The following is a 17,854-nucleotide window of genomic DNA, read 5'->3' as shown; positions in this document are numbered from 1 at the left end:
ATGACCTGAGCAAAAGTTGGGCGTTCAACCAACTGAGCCACCCAGGCACCCTGGCTTTCTCACTTTTAAAGAGATTGTGTGAATCTGAAGATGAGTCACAAAGAAGTAGTATCTGGAGATTTGAAACCCATATTTATTTGTTTTTATTGACAAGGGATAATAGGAATTGGTAATAAAGCTGGAAGCGTTTATGTATATTCCCGTGTTTTAGATGCAGAAACTTTCCTTCTGATGCTTTCCCTAGTTTCATTTCAACTTATGCTTGAGGGGTGCTTGATAATCTGAATAGATAAGTGGGGTTGGAATCGGAACCAGAATCCACCAAGACCTACAGCACTTCTATCTTCCTTTACAGGCTCCAGTCTGATCCTCTGTGATTTTGCAGATGTCTCTTCTGCAAATGCCAGACAGATTTAGACAATGGTTTTCAGCAGAAGCCATACCACTTCTTACTGCAGAAGAAGAGAGGCAGTGCAATAATTACTTCACGAGTGGAACGTAAGACCCTGAGCCCTGTCACGTGTGAGGGTGGACGTATTCTGGCGGGACCAGTTCTGTGTGCAGAAAAGAAGCTGGACAGAGGACCTATTCAATTGTCCCATCACCTTCACTGTCCTTTTCTACCCAACAGCCCAAATGTTAACAACCCCCTCCCTCCTTCTCTCATAAATTCCTGGCATTGCTAATATTTGCTTCAGTAAGAACTTTGGTAAATGTCAAACTGGAACAAGGGGGTGGACAAAAATACATGTCAACATAAAATTGTGAGGAGGCAAAAATTAAGCAAGAGAGTTTATATGGGATCAGAGAATTGCAGTTTGGGGTACACAGATTTGAGTGGCAACTCAGAGAGTGTCCTACTAGGAAGCAAAAGTTCTTAAAGCAAAAAGGTTCTTTTTTGTTTTAATTTTTTTAATGTTTATTTATTTTGAGAGAGAGAGAGCATAAGAGAGTGCACAAGTGGGGTAGAGGCAGAGAGAAAGGGAGACAGAGAATCTGAAGCAGGCTCTGCACTGTCAGCACAGAGTTCGATGTGGGGCTCAAACCCACACACTGTGAGATCATGACCTGAGCCAAAATCAAGAGTCAGACGCCCCACTGACTGAGCCACCCAGGTGCGCCTAGAGCAAAAAGGTTCTCAAAGCAAAAAGGGAATGCATTATATACGTCGTTCACGAAGAATTTTTGATTGGTGTTGGCGGCAGCAAAGCTGATCTTGACTGAATATGGTTGGTTGCTAAGGCCATCACTAAGCAAAATCTCATTCTGTAGCCAGGTGTTCGGGCTGAGTCCGTGGAATATTTGCGATTGGCCCAGATCAAAAGTTTATGGCTCCGCAGGTGAGGGCGTGCATACAGCCCACCTCCTAAAGGGCCTCCCGGCTCCATTTTAAAACCCCTTAACATAAGTGACCCCATTTCATTTCCCTTTCACATATGTGTTCTAAACACACCGATTCCTTCGTTGTTGCTTCTTTATATGGATCTTCGACAAATATTTGCTGAGCATCTTCCGGTCACCAGATATTTTTCTTTGCACTAGCAACAGAACAGTGATAATGGAAGAAATGTTTCTTATTCTTATAGGACTTAACTTCAGTGAATAAAATCTGACCATGCAAAATTAGGTTGCTAAGCTAATTTAGGAAAGCGGTGTTTAGAACAAAATAATACAGTAACTGACCAGATATCGTCTGGAGGATGCAGTTAATGGAACGGACAGAGAGAGGCTTTCTGAGGATGTTGCATTTGAACTGAGGTCTGAATGATGGGTGTGAAGAAGCCAAGCACGTATTCGTGTGAGGGCATGTTAAGCATATATAATAGCTAGGTCCCTTCCTTAGTGTATTGGAAAAACAGAAAGACCTGTGTAGGTGGAGCACTATGGAAAAAAAAAAAAAAAGGTTTGGTAAGAAATGAGATTAGATAAGACAGACTGAAGATCATGTGTGGTTCACAGGCCAGAGTAAGCTTGCAGGTTCCTGGACCTGGATGCAACAGCTGCCTTAAGAATCTGTATGCGCATTCTCCTTTTAAAATGTTGTTTTTTACTTGGGGCACCTGGGTGGCTCAGTTGGTTAAGTGTCCAACTTCAGCTCAGATTATGATCTCACAGTGTGTGAGTTCAAGCCCCTCGTCGGGCTCTGTGCTGATAGCTCAAAGCCTGGAGCCTGCTCTGGATTCTGTCTCCCTTTGTCTCTGCTCCTCCCCCACTAACACTCTGTCCCTGTCTCTCTCAAAAATAAATAAACATTAAAAAGAATGTCAAATGTTGTTTTTTTACCGTTCCCATCTCCTTCTTTCTCCTATCTGTTTAGCTCGGGGGTAAGGTGAAATTTCAGGAAAACAGATCGTGTGGATCTGTGGTGGTACTCGTCTATTCTACACACACCAGTTGACTCTAAAAAGCTGAAAATTTGTCATCATGTCCAGGCCATTCTTTTCTCCAGATGACTCACATTAGAGCCAAGTTAATTTAATAGGAAACTCTCTAATGGTAGAGCTGATGACCTGGCAGTACAACCCTCAAAATCACTGTCCAGTAGAAAAGCCACCTAAGGAAGAGGTAAGAGAAGACAGTTAATAGCTCCAATTGGTTTCACCTCTGTATTGAGAATTTGCATAGTGTCAAGGATTTCCCACCCATGATGTAACTGAAGGTCCACTCAATAATGAATAGATCCCATCAAATAACAATTTTTCAGTTGTCACATTACTTTTATTTATATTTGCCTATTGAGGCCATTCCTAGCTAAGAATGGTAAGACAGTATTTTTAGATTAAAATTTGGTGATAATGTACCTGTTTACTGTAGCAGAATGACATATACAATATACCCAGTGGATCGAGTAATTTAAATATGTGTTTGGGAGGAGAGAATTGAAAAGAAAATCAACATTGCTTTCTGATAAACATTATTTTAAAAATAGGAAGAGAAGAATATTACCTTAACCAAATTTCAATTCATCTGAACATAAAAAATATCCATATAGCACTTCATAGTAAAATACTAGCCTTAGTCCCATGAAAATCAGGAGGGAAAGAAGAATGTCCACTGTTGATAGTGTATTGATATGTGGTAGGGGAACAGCCCCTTCCTCAGGAATGTGGTGGAGGCCTTCTCAAAACAAAGGAAGGCAACGTAGCCCAATCAACTCTTATACACGTATCCATAGCTCTGACACAACTCAGTAACTTTGCCTGTGTCCATCCAGACTGTATGTGTGTATGTGACATTCCTCACGACCCTGTGACGTAGACCGCCCAATCAGATAGCGTGTCTGTATGTTACCATGTGCGGGAGACAAAGAAGTAGAAATTGTATAAAAGGCTACACCCCGCTGCATTCAGGGCTCAGCCTTTTGATTCTTAGCCCACTGAGCCTGTGCTAGCACGAATAAAGCTGCTTCCTGGAAGGAAAGGCCTTGGTGTCTCATGAGAATCCTGCTACAAATAGAGTTCTGAAATTTGTGGACAACACCATCAGGGATAAGAGGTCAGTGGTGACTTGAGCATACTGGTTTTGCTCTCCTTCTATTCCTCCCCAGATGCTATTGGAATTATGTGGGTTGCATTTTGAAAGAATCTGTAGGAGTGCCCCAAGGCACAGAGTACCATCAGTACATCAGAAACAGAAGTTCCTGGAAGATGCAGAACAAATATGATGAGATTGAAAGAATGATTTAGGCTTTTGGCCACAGTTGCAAATTAGACACTCTCAAGTGACTGCCGTCATGAAACAAATGGATCGTAGTATCTCTGAAACACCACTATTCTTGAAAGTGGTAGGCCAGTGTCCTAGACTACTCGCTCCTTCAGGAAAAACAAGTCTTCGAACTGAAGCTTGAGCAGTGGGGCTCTGCACTGGTCGGCTGGCTGGGGTGGGGTTTCTGGAAGGTCGGTACTACTATCAGCAGTGCTGACGGTGGTCCTCACTCCTGGAATAGCAGCAGTGGCAGTTTGTTAAGCCTGCAGCTCCTGCACTGAGAAGATCATGGAGGAGGTTTCGTGGTGGTAGCTCTGGATGGTAACAGAGACACATCTCAACTTAGATCCATAGGATACTGGTGGACTAAGGACAACCAATGACTTCACCATGACATGATCAGCAAGGTAAGGCACCATGAGCAAAAGTGAATGAAATAAACAACATATTTGGGCCCTCAAGGACTAAAAGTATTGGCATGACCAATGTGACAAATAATTAAACATCTATGTATCACATTGTTTAAAGAAATAAAACCTACTATCGCAAAGCTGTACGAGCAACAAGGAGGTAATATAGATGATAGAATAAGTGGGCAGTTTTGAAAAATAGAAACTTCTAGAAGTGAAAAAAAACTTTTTTGAAAAAATAAATGAAGGTATTAATGACCAATTATTAGACACAAGTGACAAGAGAATTAATGAATGAATAGATACATCCAATTTTTTTACCCAGAACTTAGTACTGATACACAAGGTCTCACATTTATTAAATTAAAAGCCGAGACAAGAGAGGAATAAGAGGAGGAAGTCTTAAAGAGATTCTCTGGAAATGATGGAAAAAATACAAATCCACAGATTCAAGATAAAAAAGCACTCCTAACTGATTAATATAAAAGAGATTCACATTAAGTTATAAAACAAAACAAATGGTAGATCATAAAAACGTTGGGAAAAAAAGGACAAAACACTTAAAATGAAATTAAGCCTCTGACTCTTAATTTTGGCACAGGTCATGATCTCACGGTTTGTGGTTCGAATCCCACATCAGGCTCTGTACTGACTCGGCTGAGCCTGCTTGGGATTCTTTCTCTCTCTGCTCTTCCCAGGCTCACGCTCACTCTGTTTCTTTCAAAGTAAATAAATAAAAACTTAAATTAAAAATTAAAATAAAAAAAAATAAATGATAAGCTATGGCAGTAGAGTGAAAGTCAAAGAAGATGGACTGTGAGAAAATACCTGCTGGGATGGAATTGTGTTCTCAGACATGCTTTCTTTCCAGAATAAGGATAACATTTACAGATTCACACATAAAGACTGAAATGACTCACCACCAATATATCTACCTCTAAGGAAGTTCTAGAGGACATGCACTATGAAGAAAGAGTTTAACACAGACAGAAGGTGGCCTCAGAGCCAAGGTAGAATTCTAGTAAATACCATGAAATTGATGACAGTAATAATAATACTCTCCAACATATGAGGTTTGAAAAAGGACAGGAGTGAACTTCTACTTCTGTTTAGGATGTAAAACGTTACAAAAAGAATTGCTCTTTTCCTGAAAACGAGAGCGAGCTGGATAATTCATAGATCATAGTTTGTTAAAAGCTCAGCCCGGAGCTGAGTGCTCAGAGAAAGCTAATTAACTAAAATCCAAAGTGATAAGGCCCTACTGAAAGGGGAGGGAGTGACATCACCACGGTGGGGGTGTGGGAGAGCCCAGCCTCCGTGCCCCCATGAAGATGAACAGTTAGCTATCTGTGAGCAAAAACCACCCTGGAAGAGCTCTGCTGTGCACTCAAGAAGCCACAGAGCAAGACAGCGAAACAAAACCCTGAGAATAACATACGCGAAGGGAAAGAATGGCATCAGATTACCTGTGCCATCCCATCCCCAAGGTCAGCATGCTCAGCCCCAAGGGGGATGTCCCCATCTAGAAAGAGCCCCCCTATCAGGGAAGGGAAGAGGCAGGTGAGCCACAACTTCCCTAGCCTTTGGGGGGCCTCCTGAAGGAGCTGTTTCAGTTTTACCCCACCCAGCCTGGTAAAGCCGTGATGTGTGGAGGTGGCTAGGAACAGAGGAAAAAAGCAGGGGCTACCATAACCACCACATGCAGCTGGTGACTACTGTCCCCAGTGACTTGCTCTTCCAGGATCCCAGCAACTTTTGCTGTAGAAGAAACCAGTGGCCAGAAGAAACAGAGCCCTGAAGGTTTCACCGGGTTTTCACCCCACAGAGGTCCTTGGTCACTGATGCCAGCCACTAAGTCCCTTCCTACTCCTTCCCCTGCCCTGCCCTGCCCTGCCCTCTCCAGAGCTGGGAACCTGCACCAGCATCCAGCCTAGGCCTCTGTGGCTTCTCTAGTGCAAGACATTAGCGTAGACCCCCACAACTGACCCCCATGCCACGTGTGCACTTTGAGGCTGTGCACTTGCACACCTCTGGTCCGATGCCTGTTTTTGGCCTCTGTTGCTGTGTCCGCTGATGGTGAGATCCTGCAGTCATGAAAATGCACGCCAACAGCCAAGGGCCCCACAGCAGCTTACGGACCTGGATTTGAAAAATTGAAGAGGAGGGGACACTCCCAAACTCAATTGACAAGGCCAGCATTATTCTGACAACAAAGCCAGATAAGGACACTTTAAGAAAACCATAGACCAAGGGCGCCTGGGTGGCTCAGTCGGTTGGGTGTCCGACTTTGGCTCAGGTCATGATCTGACAGTTTGTGTGTTCAAGCCCTGCATCGGGCTCTGTGCTGACAGCTCAGAGCCTGGAGCCTACTTCAGATTCTGTGTCTCCCTTTCTCTCTGCCCCTTCCCTGCTCATGCTCTGTCTCTCTGTCTCTGTTTCTCTCTCAAAAATAAATAAACATTAAAAATTAAAAAAAAAAAACAACTGCAGACCAATATTCTGGATGAAGATAGATACAAACATTCTTAACAAAATACAGACACACTGAATTTAACAGCACATTAATAGGATCATATACCATGATCAAGAATGACTTTTCCTTGGGATGCAAGGATGGCTTAATTGATGCAACTCAATCAATGTGCTATTCCCCATTAATAGAATGAAAGGTAAAAATCATCTGATTATTTCAATAAGTGAAGAAAAAGCATTTGACAAAATTCAATATCTTTTCATGTAAAAACACTCAATAAATTGGGTGTAAAAGTAACATACCTAAACATAATAAAGGTCAAATATGACAAACCCACAGCTAACATCATACTCAGTGGTAGAAGTCTGAAGTCTTTCCCTCTAGATCAGAAAACAAGCAAGGGTTTCCACTGTCAATACTCCTATTCAACATAAGTACTGGAAATCCTTGCTAGAGCAATCAGGCAAGAAAAAGAAAAAAAATGGGTCCAAATTGGAAATGAAGAAGTAAAATTGCCTCTGTTTGCAGGTGACATGATATATATATGATCTATATAATTAACTCAAAATGGATTAAAGACTTCAGTGTAAGACCCAAAGTTGTAAAAGTCCTAGAAGAAAACAGGAAAAAATTTGCCTTGACTTTGGTCGTGGCAGTGGTTATTTGGATGACACCAAAAGCACAAGCCACAAAAGCAAACATAAACAAGTGGGACATTAGCAAACAGAAAAGTTCCTGCACTGCTAAAGAAATATTCAACAAAATGAAAAGACAGACTACAGAATGTGAGAAAATTTTTGTGAATCATGTATTTCATAAGGGATTAATATCCAAAATATATAAGGAAGGCACATAACAACTCAAAAGCAAAAAAAAAAAAAACCCCTCAAGTAATCCAATTAAAATATGGCAGAGGACCTGAATAGACATCTTCCCAGAGTAGACTACCAAATAGCCAGCAAGTACATGAAAATGTGCTCAACATCACTCATCATCAGAGATATGCCAATCAAAACCACAATGAGATGTCACCTCATACCTGTTAGAATAGCTATCATCAAAAAGACAAGAGATAGTAAGCACTGGTGAGGAAGTGGAGAAGACATGGCACACTGGTACATGTTGGTGGGAATGTAAATTGGTGTAACCACTCTTCAAACAATTAAAAAGAGAACTACCATACGATCCAGCAGTCTCACTTTTGAGTGAAGGAGATGAAATTACTGTCTTGAAGAGATATCTGCATTCTTATGTGGATCAAAGCATTATTCAATTCACAATAGCCAAGACATGGAAACAATCTAAGAGCCCATCAATGGATGATGGATGATGGATGAGAAATCTGTTGTGTATATAAATATGGAATATGATTCAGCCAGACAAAAAAGAAATCCTGCCATTCATGACAACATGGATGGACCTTGATGGCATTATGCTGTGTAAAATTAGAGAAGGACAAATACTGTATGATCTAACTTATATATGAAATCTAATGTCAATCTCATAGAAACAGACTGTGGAATTGTGGCTGAGAGGTGGAGAAACGGGAAGATCTTGGTCAAAGTGTACAAACTCTAAATTATAAGATGAATTAAGTTCTGGGGATGTAATATACAGCATGGTGACTATAGTTAACAATTCTATATTGTATACTTGAAAGTTGTTAGGAGAGTAGAGATTTAATGTTCTCATGGGAACAACAACAAAATGGTAGTTATGTGAGGTAAAGGACATTACCCTACTGTGTGTGGTAAACGTTTCACAATATTAACGTGTATCAAATCATCACATTGTTCATCTTAAACTCACACAATGTTATATGTCATTGACATCTCGGTAAATCTGGAAAAATTAAAAATTAAAAGAAGTAAAAGGGAGGGGGCCCACATGTGTTTTTATGTGTGGATGCACGGAAAGAGGAATCAGCCCCTTCAGGAGATAAAAAGGAAACAGCTGAACTTCAAACAAATGTTTAAGGTCTGAGTGTGGGCTTTTGTAGCATTATAGTATCACTGGGTCCCAGATATATCAGACTCACTCTTTTGTCATGCCCTTCCATTGAGTGTTTTTTAGAAAATTGGGTGGAGAGCAACAGGTCTGTGACCTGTTGGAGGGACAGGCACATAGGGGCTACTGAAATTTGAACCTGAGCAGAATTGTGAAGTCTCACCCTAAGGCAGAGACTTTGTCCCTGAGGCAAAGTCTTGGCCTGCCTCGTACGAGGCAGCAGCTGTGTGAAACTGTAGAGGATGTGGAGAAGGTAAGAGAATTCCCTCACAGGTACACAAGTAGAGAGTCTAATGCAATCTGATGCATGGCAGGGCAGGGATGCCAAGGGAGATTCTGGAGACACTCTGACCTTTCACTGAGTATGGAGCAGCTTCTGTCCAAGGCTGGACATAGACAGGAGCCCTGAGGGGGACCTCCTAAGTTGCCCATGTGGAGGCCTACTGAGGGTGGAGGGGATGCATCAGAGCTAAGAGTAAGTCCATGGAGTGCCAGCTACGGCACCCTGTAATGGGGGAAAACTGTATGGAGGGAAATCAGGAATTCAGATTTGGGTATGTTACCTTTGAAATTAAACCAGAGATAGAAATTATGCCATTGGATATTTGTTACAAGTCTGGAGTTGAGAAGAGAAGTCCAAGAGGAGAATTTAAAAGGATGGGACTAGCCCCAAGGAGTAGATGGGGAGAGGGAAGAGAAGAGGCCCAGGAACTGAGAGCTGGGTCTCCCCAATATGGCGAACACTGGGACAAGAGGTAGGTAAGGAAATGGAGGAGGCAGGTCCAGGAAGGCAGGCTGTGAATCAGGTGAATGCACTACCCCGGAAGCCAACTGAAGAAAGTATATGATGAAGGAGTGAGCGACCATCTGTTTTAAATGCTGATGATTGGCCAAGTAAGGTCACAATAGTTGGTGACCGTTAGATCCAGCAATGTGGGGACCCTTGGTGACCAGCAAGCCCAGCTCAAGTAGCAGGGAGAGGGTCGGGAGAATGTCTGCTCAGAATATACTTAGGGATTCGAGAAGAAGGACTGGAGGTGGAAAATGTGGATGACTATCTTGAGGTGCTTTACTACCAAATGGAGCAAAGAAAGAGGGTGCTAGCTGGCATTGGAAGAAGAGGAAAAAAAAGTTTGTTGTTTTTTTTTTTTTAATAGGAGAAAGAACAGCATGCTTGTATGCTAACGGTAACAATCCAGCAGAAATAAAATTGATGATATGAACATGAGGGAAGAATGGCCACTAGGGACTGGTTTCTAAATGCACAGGAGGGAATGGGACCCAGTGTGCAAATTCATCCTACCCTTTCCTTTTCTCTGGCTGTCTGGGGCATCTGCTGTGATTTCAGCCTGTTCAATCCTGAGGTGGTTATTTTAAGTATGTCTCATTTTTTCTTGATCAGTGTCCCCAGATTATTAGCCTTTAAAACACCAACTTTTTGTTTTGGTGATTCTTTTACCTATTTGTGTCTCTTTCATGTGTTTCTCTAAATTCTAACTTACCTTCATGTAGCTTATTTCAGTGTAATTTACTTGCTAATTTTCATATTGATGTTTCCTTTGATGCGTGCTTTTTGTAAAAGTATATTTCTGCATTTCCAAATATTTAATTTTTGTTAATGATTTCTGGCTTAAACAAATTAGGTTCAAAGAAGTTGTTCCCCAATTTTGCAAAATTTTACTATTTTATTTTTTTCCAGCTTTCCTGAGATAGAACTGACATATAACATCGTGTAAGTTAGAAATGTATAATGGTGATTTAATATGCTAATAATTTAGATTTTTAAAAATTTTGATGCTTGCTTTATGTTTGAGTGTATAGTCATTTTTATAAATTCTTTGGCTGAACTAAAAAATGTGTATTCTGTAGTCGGATGTAGTGCTTTCAGATTCTTTCTGAGAAACCCGAGGGAAGGATCGGTTCCATCTCATTGGTTTGTAGATGGCCATCTTCTCATTATGTCTTCACACTGTGTTCCTTCTGTATGTGCCTGTGTCCAAACTTCCTCCTCTTTTAAGGACGCCGGTCATATTGGCTTAGGTCCCACCCTAATGACTTCATTTTAACTTAATCACTACTGTAAAACCCCAGTCTCCAAATATGCTCACATTCTGAGGTACCAAGACTTAGGATTTAACATACGCATTTTTAGGGGTGCCTGGGTGGCTCAGTTGGTTAAGTGTCCAACTCTTGCTTTTGGCTCAGGTCATGATCTCATGGTTCATGGGATCATTCCCTGCGTCGGGCGCTGCACTGACAGCGTGGAGCCTGCTTAGGATTCTCTGTCTCCCTCTCTCTCTGCCCCTTCCCCACTCACATGTTCTCTCTCTCTCTTTCTCTCTCTCAAAACAAACAAACAAACAAAGAAACAAACAAACACCAGGGGCTCCTGGGTGGCTCAATCAGTTAAGCATTCAACTTTGGCTCAGGACATGATCTCACAGTTTGTGAGTTCAAGCCTCATCTGGGGCTCTGTGCAGACAGTCTGTGGAGGCTGGAATCTGCTTCCAGTTCTGTGTCTCCCTCTGTCTGCCCCTCCCCCTCTTGGTTGCGTGTGCATGCTCTCTCTCATAAATAAACATTAAAAAAAACCTTAAAAGATGCATTTTTGGAGGGACGCAGTTCAGCTCATAACACTCTCCTTTTCTTTCTAACCTTTATGAATGCTTACATTGTAGGTGTTTTTGTTTGTTTTTTGTCTTAGTTTAGTACCATGTAGTTGAGTTTATTTTTAAAATAAGCACTGACCATCTTCGATTTGAAATAGAAAAGTAACCTGTTTGCATTTTAGTGTCATCACTGATATATTTGAGTTTATTTCTACCATCTTTTCTGTTTGCCTAGTCTCTGTTCCTTTTCTCTCACTCAATTTCTCTTTTCTACTGGATTGTTTTTAAGCATCACATTTTTTTATTAGTTTGGAAATTAAACCTTTGTCCCCATTCTTAAAGTAGTTCTCATAGAATTAAAACTTATATTCTTGGAGTGCCTGGGTGGCTCAGTTAGTTAAGCAACTGACTCATCATTTCATCTCAGGTCATGATCTCATCGTTTGTGAGGTGAGCATGGAGCCTGGGCATGGAGCCTGCTTAAGATTGTCTCTCTCTCTGCCCCTCTCCCCTGCTTGCTCACTCTGTCCCTCTCAATAATTAAAAAAAAAAAAAAAAAAAAAAAATATATATATATATATATATATATATATATATGGTCTTAATATAGCAAAGTCTAAATTTAATCAAAATATTTAACCTTAAACAATACAATGACTTTACAGCTTTGTCATCATCATTGAACTCCTCCCAATTATTTACTTTTGTTGTCAACTATTTCAATTCTACCACTGTTTTTAATTCCTACCACTTTCAAACACTTAATGGGTTTCTAAATTTGTTCACCCCAGTTTGAGAAGAGTATATTTTCACCTAGTAAAGCTGAGGATTCATATTATAAGATTCCATTCTATCCCTAAGATGGTGCCCCAGGGAACCAAGACATATGTGAGAGAATTTTAATAGTAAGATTATTTATAATAGCCAGCAACTAGAAAAAAAAAAGAAGAAATTTCCATCAAGGTTGAAATAGTTAAGTGTGTCATTACTGTTGTGTCAACTGCAAATAAGAATAGTCAAGTGTTTTTCATTTCTAGTTCTTCTACTTCATTCATTTTCTTGTCTTATTGATTTGTCATTGTACTTTATAATAATTATGAGCATCTGTATATAGACAGGCCATTACCTATTTAGCTGTGTTTTGATTGATGGAAATCAGGTATGGGATCTCCAATCTTTTGTTTTTATAGATAAAGTTGTGATGATTAACATTATACACATGCTGCTTTCATATAGATGATACATATATATATATATATACATATATATACATATGTATATACATATATACATATATATACATATGTATATACATATATACATATGTATATACCTATGTATATGTATATACATATATATGTGTGTGTGTATATATATATACATATATATATATATATATATATATATATATATATATATATATATATAGGATATATTCCCATGGGAATGGATTGCTGGGTCTAAAGCATTTAAAAATTTTGTTGCCTGTTCATCTTTCATCATGTAAAAAAATGTTTAGATTCCAGTACTGTTCACTTTTCATTACTTCTGTTTTTGAATGAGATGAGTTTTTCCCAGACCTAAAGCTTTGTGTGGCATTATGTGCCAGGAATTAATTGGTGTTAACTCTTACTTTTATTCAGACCAATAGAGATAAGCAAGTATAACGTTATCCACAATACAGTGTCTCTCTTACCCTTCCAGATTCACCTATAGATTATGTATTGCATATATATAGCTTTTTTACACCATTCTTGGTTTAATCTGAATTATCTGTTTGTCAAGTCCACTATTGGCCCCTGGGATGCTCCCACTAATAGCCCGTGAATTCTGTTTTTGTTTTGCTAAGGAATGTTTTTGAGTTTGTTCTTAGGGTGTGCCCTTACCTTCTAGAAGTGTTCTTTGCTGGAACCTCATAAGAAATGGAGACATATGCCTCTTTTTCTCACATTCCATCTATATCCTAGTTTACTTGAAGATGCTGTTTTCAATTCTTTTTCTCACTCATGTTGTTTTTTGGTGATTTCTAAACAAAAATGGTGGGAATGCTGAAAGTCCTTTTATAGGCTCCATTTATTAGAATGTTTGTCTTACACTCTCTCAGGAACCTCCAGAAGGTCTTATATTTATTCTTAGAAGAATAAGCTATCCTCAGTTTCCAGGTTATCTTCAATTTCTTCATTAGTTTTATAGATACTTCTCTTTAAAGGACTGGAAAGTGACAAGATGGATCACAACTCTTGTTAGCTTTATGTGAAATAAGAAAAAAAAAAACTATCCACACTCTTTTTCTTGCTTATTCAGTATTTACTTATTATTATTTATTGAGCATGTACATTTGACCAGACACTATATAGTTCATTCCTGATTGAACTGCTAGCATGAACCACATTTTCTTCTAGATAAGAGTTCATTTTCTTACCAATCAATTTGACACTCAAAATACTAGTTTTTGGGTTACTCTGAAGGACTCCAGAGCTGTAGGCAAAGGGAAGAAAGAGACTGGCACAGTGTCACAAATAGGGGACTGATGTTTGTGGGCAACGAAAATGGTGAAAGCATCCCAGCTTCCACATATGTATATTTCCATGAAAACTTACGACCTCCCCATTTCCTTCACCCCCAGCTCTTGGGAACCACCAGTCTACTCAGTGCTTCCATGAGTTTAACTTTTTAGATTCCACATATAAGTGAGATCGGGCAGCATTTGTCTTTCTGTGTCTCACTTCTGTCATTTGGCATCACGTCCTCAGGTTCCTCCATGGTATTGAAAATGTATGGATAAATCTTCATGCTGTACACCTTAAATATATAAATCTACACTTGTCAATCATACCTCAAGAAAGCTGGGAAAAACTTGTAAAAATAGCCTTGATGACCTTATTTTAGTTCCAGCTTTACCAAATCTTCGGGTGGCATGTGATTTCTTGAAAGTCTTGTTGCTGTTAGTTGACATGCTTTGATGTTCACCAGCTCAATATTTTAAATTCACTGACAGGCTCCTAGCAACTTTTCTCCATTTGCTCAGTGTGTGTGGTGTTTTTTCTGGTTGTTTCAATGGTATTCTCTTCCTTTCTCTTCTCCGATTCTGTCTTATTCTCTCATGTCCTTACTTCCATTTTCTTATCTTCTCTATTTTGTCTTCTCTCTCATGCTACTGGCTTCCCCTAAGCATTACCACATACTTCTGAAGATTTAGACACATATTACAGAACAGTGACATGACTCATGCAGGGATTTCACATCTGAATATCAGGCCCATGTCTTCAAGGTTATATGCTTCTACCTGGAAGATGCCTAGGCTCCTAAAACTCAAGATGTTGAATCTGGTCCTCATTCTGTCCTTGTCTGAGCCTCAAAAATGAAGACACATGAAAACATCCTCCTCACTGTATTTTCTTTCTGGATTAACACCCTTTGACTTTATCCAGGAACCCAAGAATTATCATTCCAGAGCATTCATTTATTCATTAACTATAATTAATGATAGCTTTTTCACGTTCCCTTCACGTGTCCCGTCTCTTCATCCAGAGTTATTGCTCATTTGTATTCTCTTACAGGTAAAGTCCCATGATCATTCCCTTTTAGGCTGCCCCTTCCTGTTCATCTTCTTCATTTCTTAAAGAGATGTTTCTAAGGGTAAATGAGTCTGTCCATTCCATTATCAGAGCCACACAGTACATGGCAAGCCCCTCCTGCCCCAGCACGTGGCGCTCTGTAGGCTGCCTCTGATTCTCTTTGCCAGCCTTCAGGCACAGTCATTTTGCCTCAACATCCCTGCGTGCTGAACCTGTAATACACTGTGACCATCACATCTTGGTGTCTTTACTCATATCCATTCATGTGTCTGAAACCCCCTGCAGTCCTCAAATTCACTTTGCAAATCATCTTTCATTTGCAAGCATATACAATCGTGATTTCTTGTTAAATCAATGTGGGCTTTTTTTGTACTTTGACTAATCTCACAAAAATAATTCATTCACTTACTGTCTAACCTCATGTTCCGAAACATCTATGCTTTAACTTTTCACTTATTTTGTAATAATTTTTTTTACATTTTTATTTATTTTTGAGAGACAGAGCACAAGTGGGGGAGGAGCAGAGGGAGAATGAGACACAGAATCAGAAGCAGGTTCCAGGCTCTGAGCTGTAAGCACAGACCCCAATGCAGAGCTCAAACTCACAAACTGTGAGATCATGACCTGAGCCGAAGTCGGGCGCTTAACCGACTGAGCCACCCAGGCGCCCCATGGATGCACTCTTCTTGATTCAGCCTATCCTTAGAGTTGTCAACAAATTTAGCAAAGGATAAAAAGAGCAGCGTGTGGACAACATGGGAGATTAACATTGGAAACTCCATCAAAGCAGGAAATATGTCCCTATTTTTGTCACAGTATAGTTCCTCAGTGGACACAATAGTCCACTTGATATATTACTACCTAAAATGAAATTTAGAACAGTGCCTGGCAGTTAGTATATCCTAAACAAATCCTCCTTTAATGTCAGAAGAAAGTATTTCCAAGTGCAAACATACTGATTATTTTGTCTGATATGTGTTTTTTTTTTAAACATTTATTTATTTATTTTTGAGACAGAGAGAGACAGAGCATGAAGGGGGGAGGGTCAGAGAGAGAGGGAGACACAGAATCTGAAACAGGCTCCAGGCTCTGAGCTGTCAGCACAGAGCCTGACACGGGGCTCGAACTCACAGACCGTGAGATCATGACCTGAGCTGAAGTCGTCCGCTTAACCGACTGAGCCACCCAGGTGCCCCTGATATGTGTTTTCTTAACATGCTTGGTCCAATTGATAGCAGCTCATCTTGTATGACATACAAATTATTTAAACTCTTTCCACATAGTTGATTATCAGCCTCTGCAACTCTGACATATTCTTTTCAGATGCATGTATGAATACTTAAATTATAGAATTGTGAAGTATTTCTATGGACCTCAGTCATCTCATCTGAAAATGATGAGTTTGAACCTGATAACCTAAAAAAAATTTTTTTAATGTTTTATTTTTGAGAGAGAGACAGAGAGACAGAGAGAGCAAGCACGAGTGACAGAGGGGCAGAGAGGAGGGAGACACAGAATCTGAAGCAGGCTCCAAGCTCTGAGCTGTCAGCACAGAGACTGACACAGGGCTCGAACCCATGAACCACAAGATCATGACCTGAGCCGAAGCTGGATCCTTAACCGACAGAGCCACCCAGCCACCCCTGAACCTGATAACTTTTAATTTCCATCTTAGCATTAAGGATTTATGATAGCAGAGCATCTCCTTTGGTGTTACTGTCTCCATTTCCCAGCTCAACCATTTCTTCCACACAGCTTGTGGATGAGCACTCCAAAGGATATGCTCCTCCTACTTGCTTCATTTTGGGGACCAGATATATGCTTTGGCACCTATATACTTTGGCAGATATATGCTTTGGCAGACCAGTATTCGGTCTTCTCAGTAACCCTTCCCTGGGGACTGTAATCCTCTTTCTAAAACCCTATTCTGGGTCTATGCCATTTATTCAGAATGACCCTGTGGCCAGTTTGGCTGGGATAGTTCTAATTTCTTTCTGCTCTTGTGATACAGTTATAACAGTGCTCCATTTACTTTATTTTCCAAAAGTTTCTGTTTTGGATGAGAAAAAAAAAAAAAAGACATAAGATCAACCTAACCCTACTTTTACAACTATGAACATACCTCTCCCATAATGAGAACTGTGTATCATTACTTCATTTTGACTCTGAATTCTTTTGGGAGCCAAATACTTAACATGACAGATTCCCCCAAGAAACACCCTTAGCACTAGATCTCATTGATGGGATTCCATCCTTCTCTTCCTCTGACCTCGTGAGTAGATCTAATGGTAGATGCCTCTGAAATCCAGTCCTTTTAGATCTGCCTGTCTATGAATCAATTGTCATGCCTCACCAGGGCGTCCTAAGTACAGAGTAAGGATAAACAGAATGTGACTGCATCAGGCAAAGGAATTGTCTCTTTCCTATTTCACCGCATTATAATCATACTAACGAAGCTGTTGATATCAGGTTTATGAATCTTGTCTGACCTGCCAGATAGCTTTCTAGATAGCAGAGCTGAGCAATTAGCCACCGCCTTACCTGGGGATAAGAGTGTCAAAAAGAGGAGTGTGAAGAGAAACACATGGAGTCTCATGGCTGAACGACCAGTGGAGAAAAGAGGCATCGACATGCTTAGAGCCTGGGGTTGCTGAGCTGGGCAGATCCTTGGCTATTTATGATGCTTCCTGGGCCTGTGGTTTGTTCTTGGTTAGTAGAGCCTAACAAAAAGGGAATAAGTCAGGCTCCCACAGGAAATCTCCAGGGCCAAATTACCCAAAGGTGGTGATAACTCATGGACGAGAAAGCAGAAGGTCATACTGTCCATTTCCCACACACTGAGGACATCCTCATTGTCAGCTCTGTTCTCCAGTAGGCTCCATGCATGCATGCATGTACAATCATCGATCATGCCTTATGTATCTGTGATGCATCAGGCCGTACAGCAAAACCCAGGGCTACACCAAATCCATCACAATCAGATAATGGGAGATGGAAAGTTAAGTGAGTGTGGGCAGTAGTCTAGGTAAAGGACACAACCCAGAAGAGACGGTGGTTATTTTATATAAATCA

General features: G+C 40.3%; 1 protein-coding gene across 1 annotated transcript; it reads right to left on the bottom strand.

Annotated features, from left to right (window-relative positions):
* Window positions 1–246: 246 nt before the first annotated feature.
* LOC113604699 (beta-defensin 109-like) lies at window positions 247–17,414 on the bottom strand. The gene is given in 2 exon segments (XM_053216142.1): window positions 247–452; window positions 17,324–17,414. Coding segments are annotated over 2 exon segments (297 nt in total).
* Window positions 17,415–17,854: the final 440 nt, after the last annotated feature.

This window comes from Acinonyx jubatus, chromosome B1 (genome assembly GCF_027475565.1).
Source record: "Acinonyx jubatus isolate Ajub_Pintada_27869175 chromosome B1, VMU_Ajub_asm_v1.0, whole genome shotgun sequence".
Classification (NCBI taxonomy): domain Eukaryota; kingdom Metazoa; phylum Chordata; class Mammalia; order Carnivora; family Felidae; genus Acinonyx; species Acinonyx jubatus.
The sequence above is the reverse complement of the archived record's forward strand: the minus strand, read 5'-3'. Positions and strand labels throughout refer to the sequence as shown.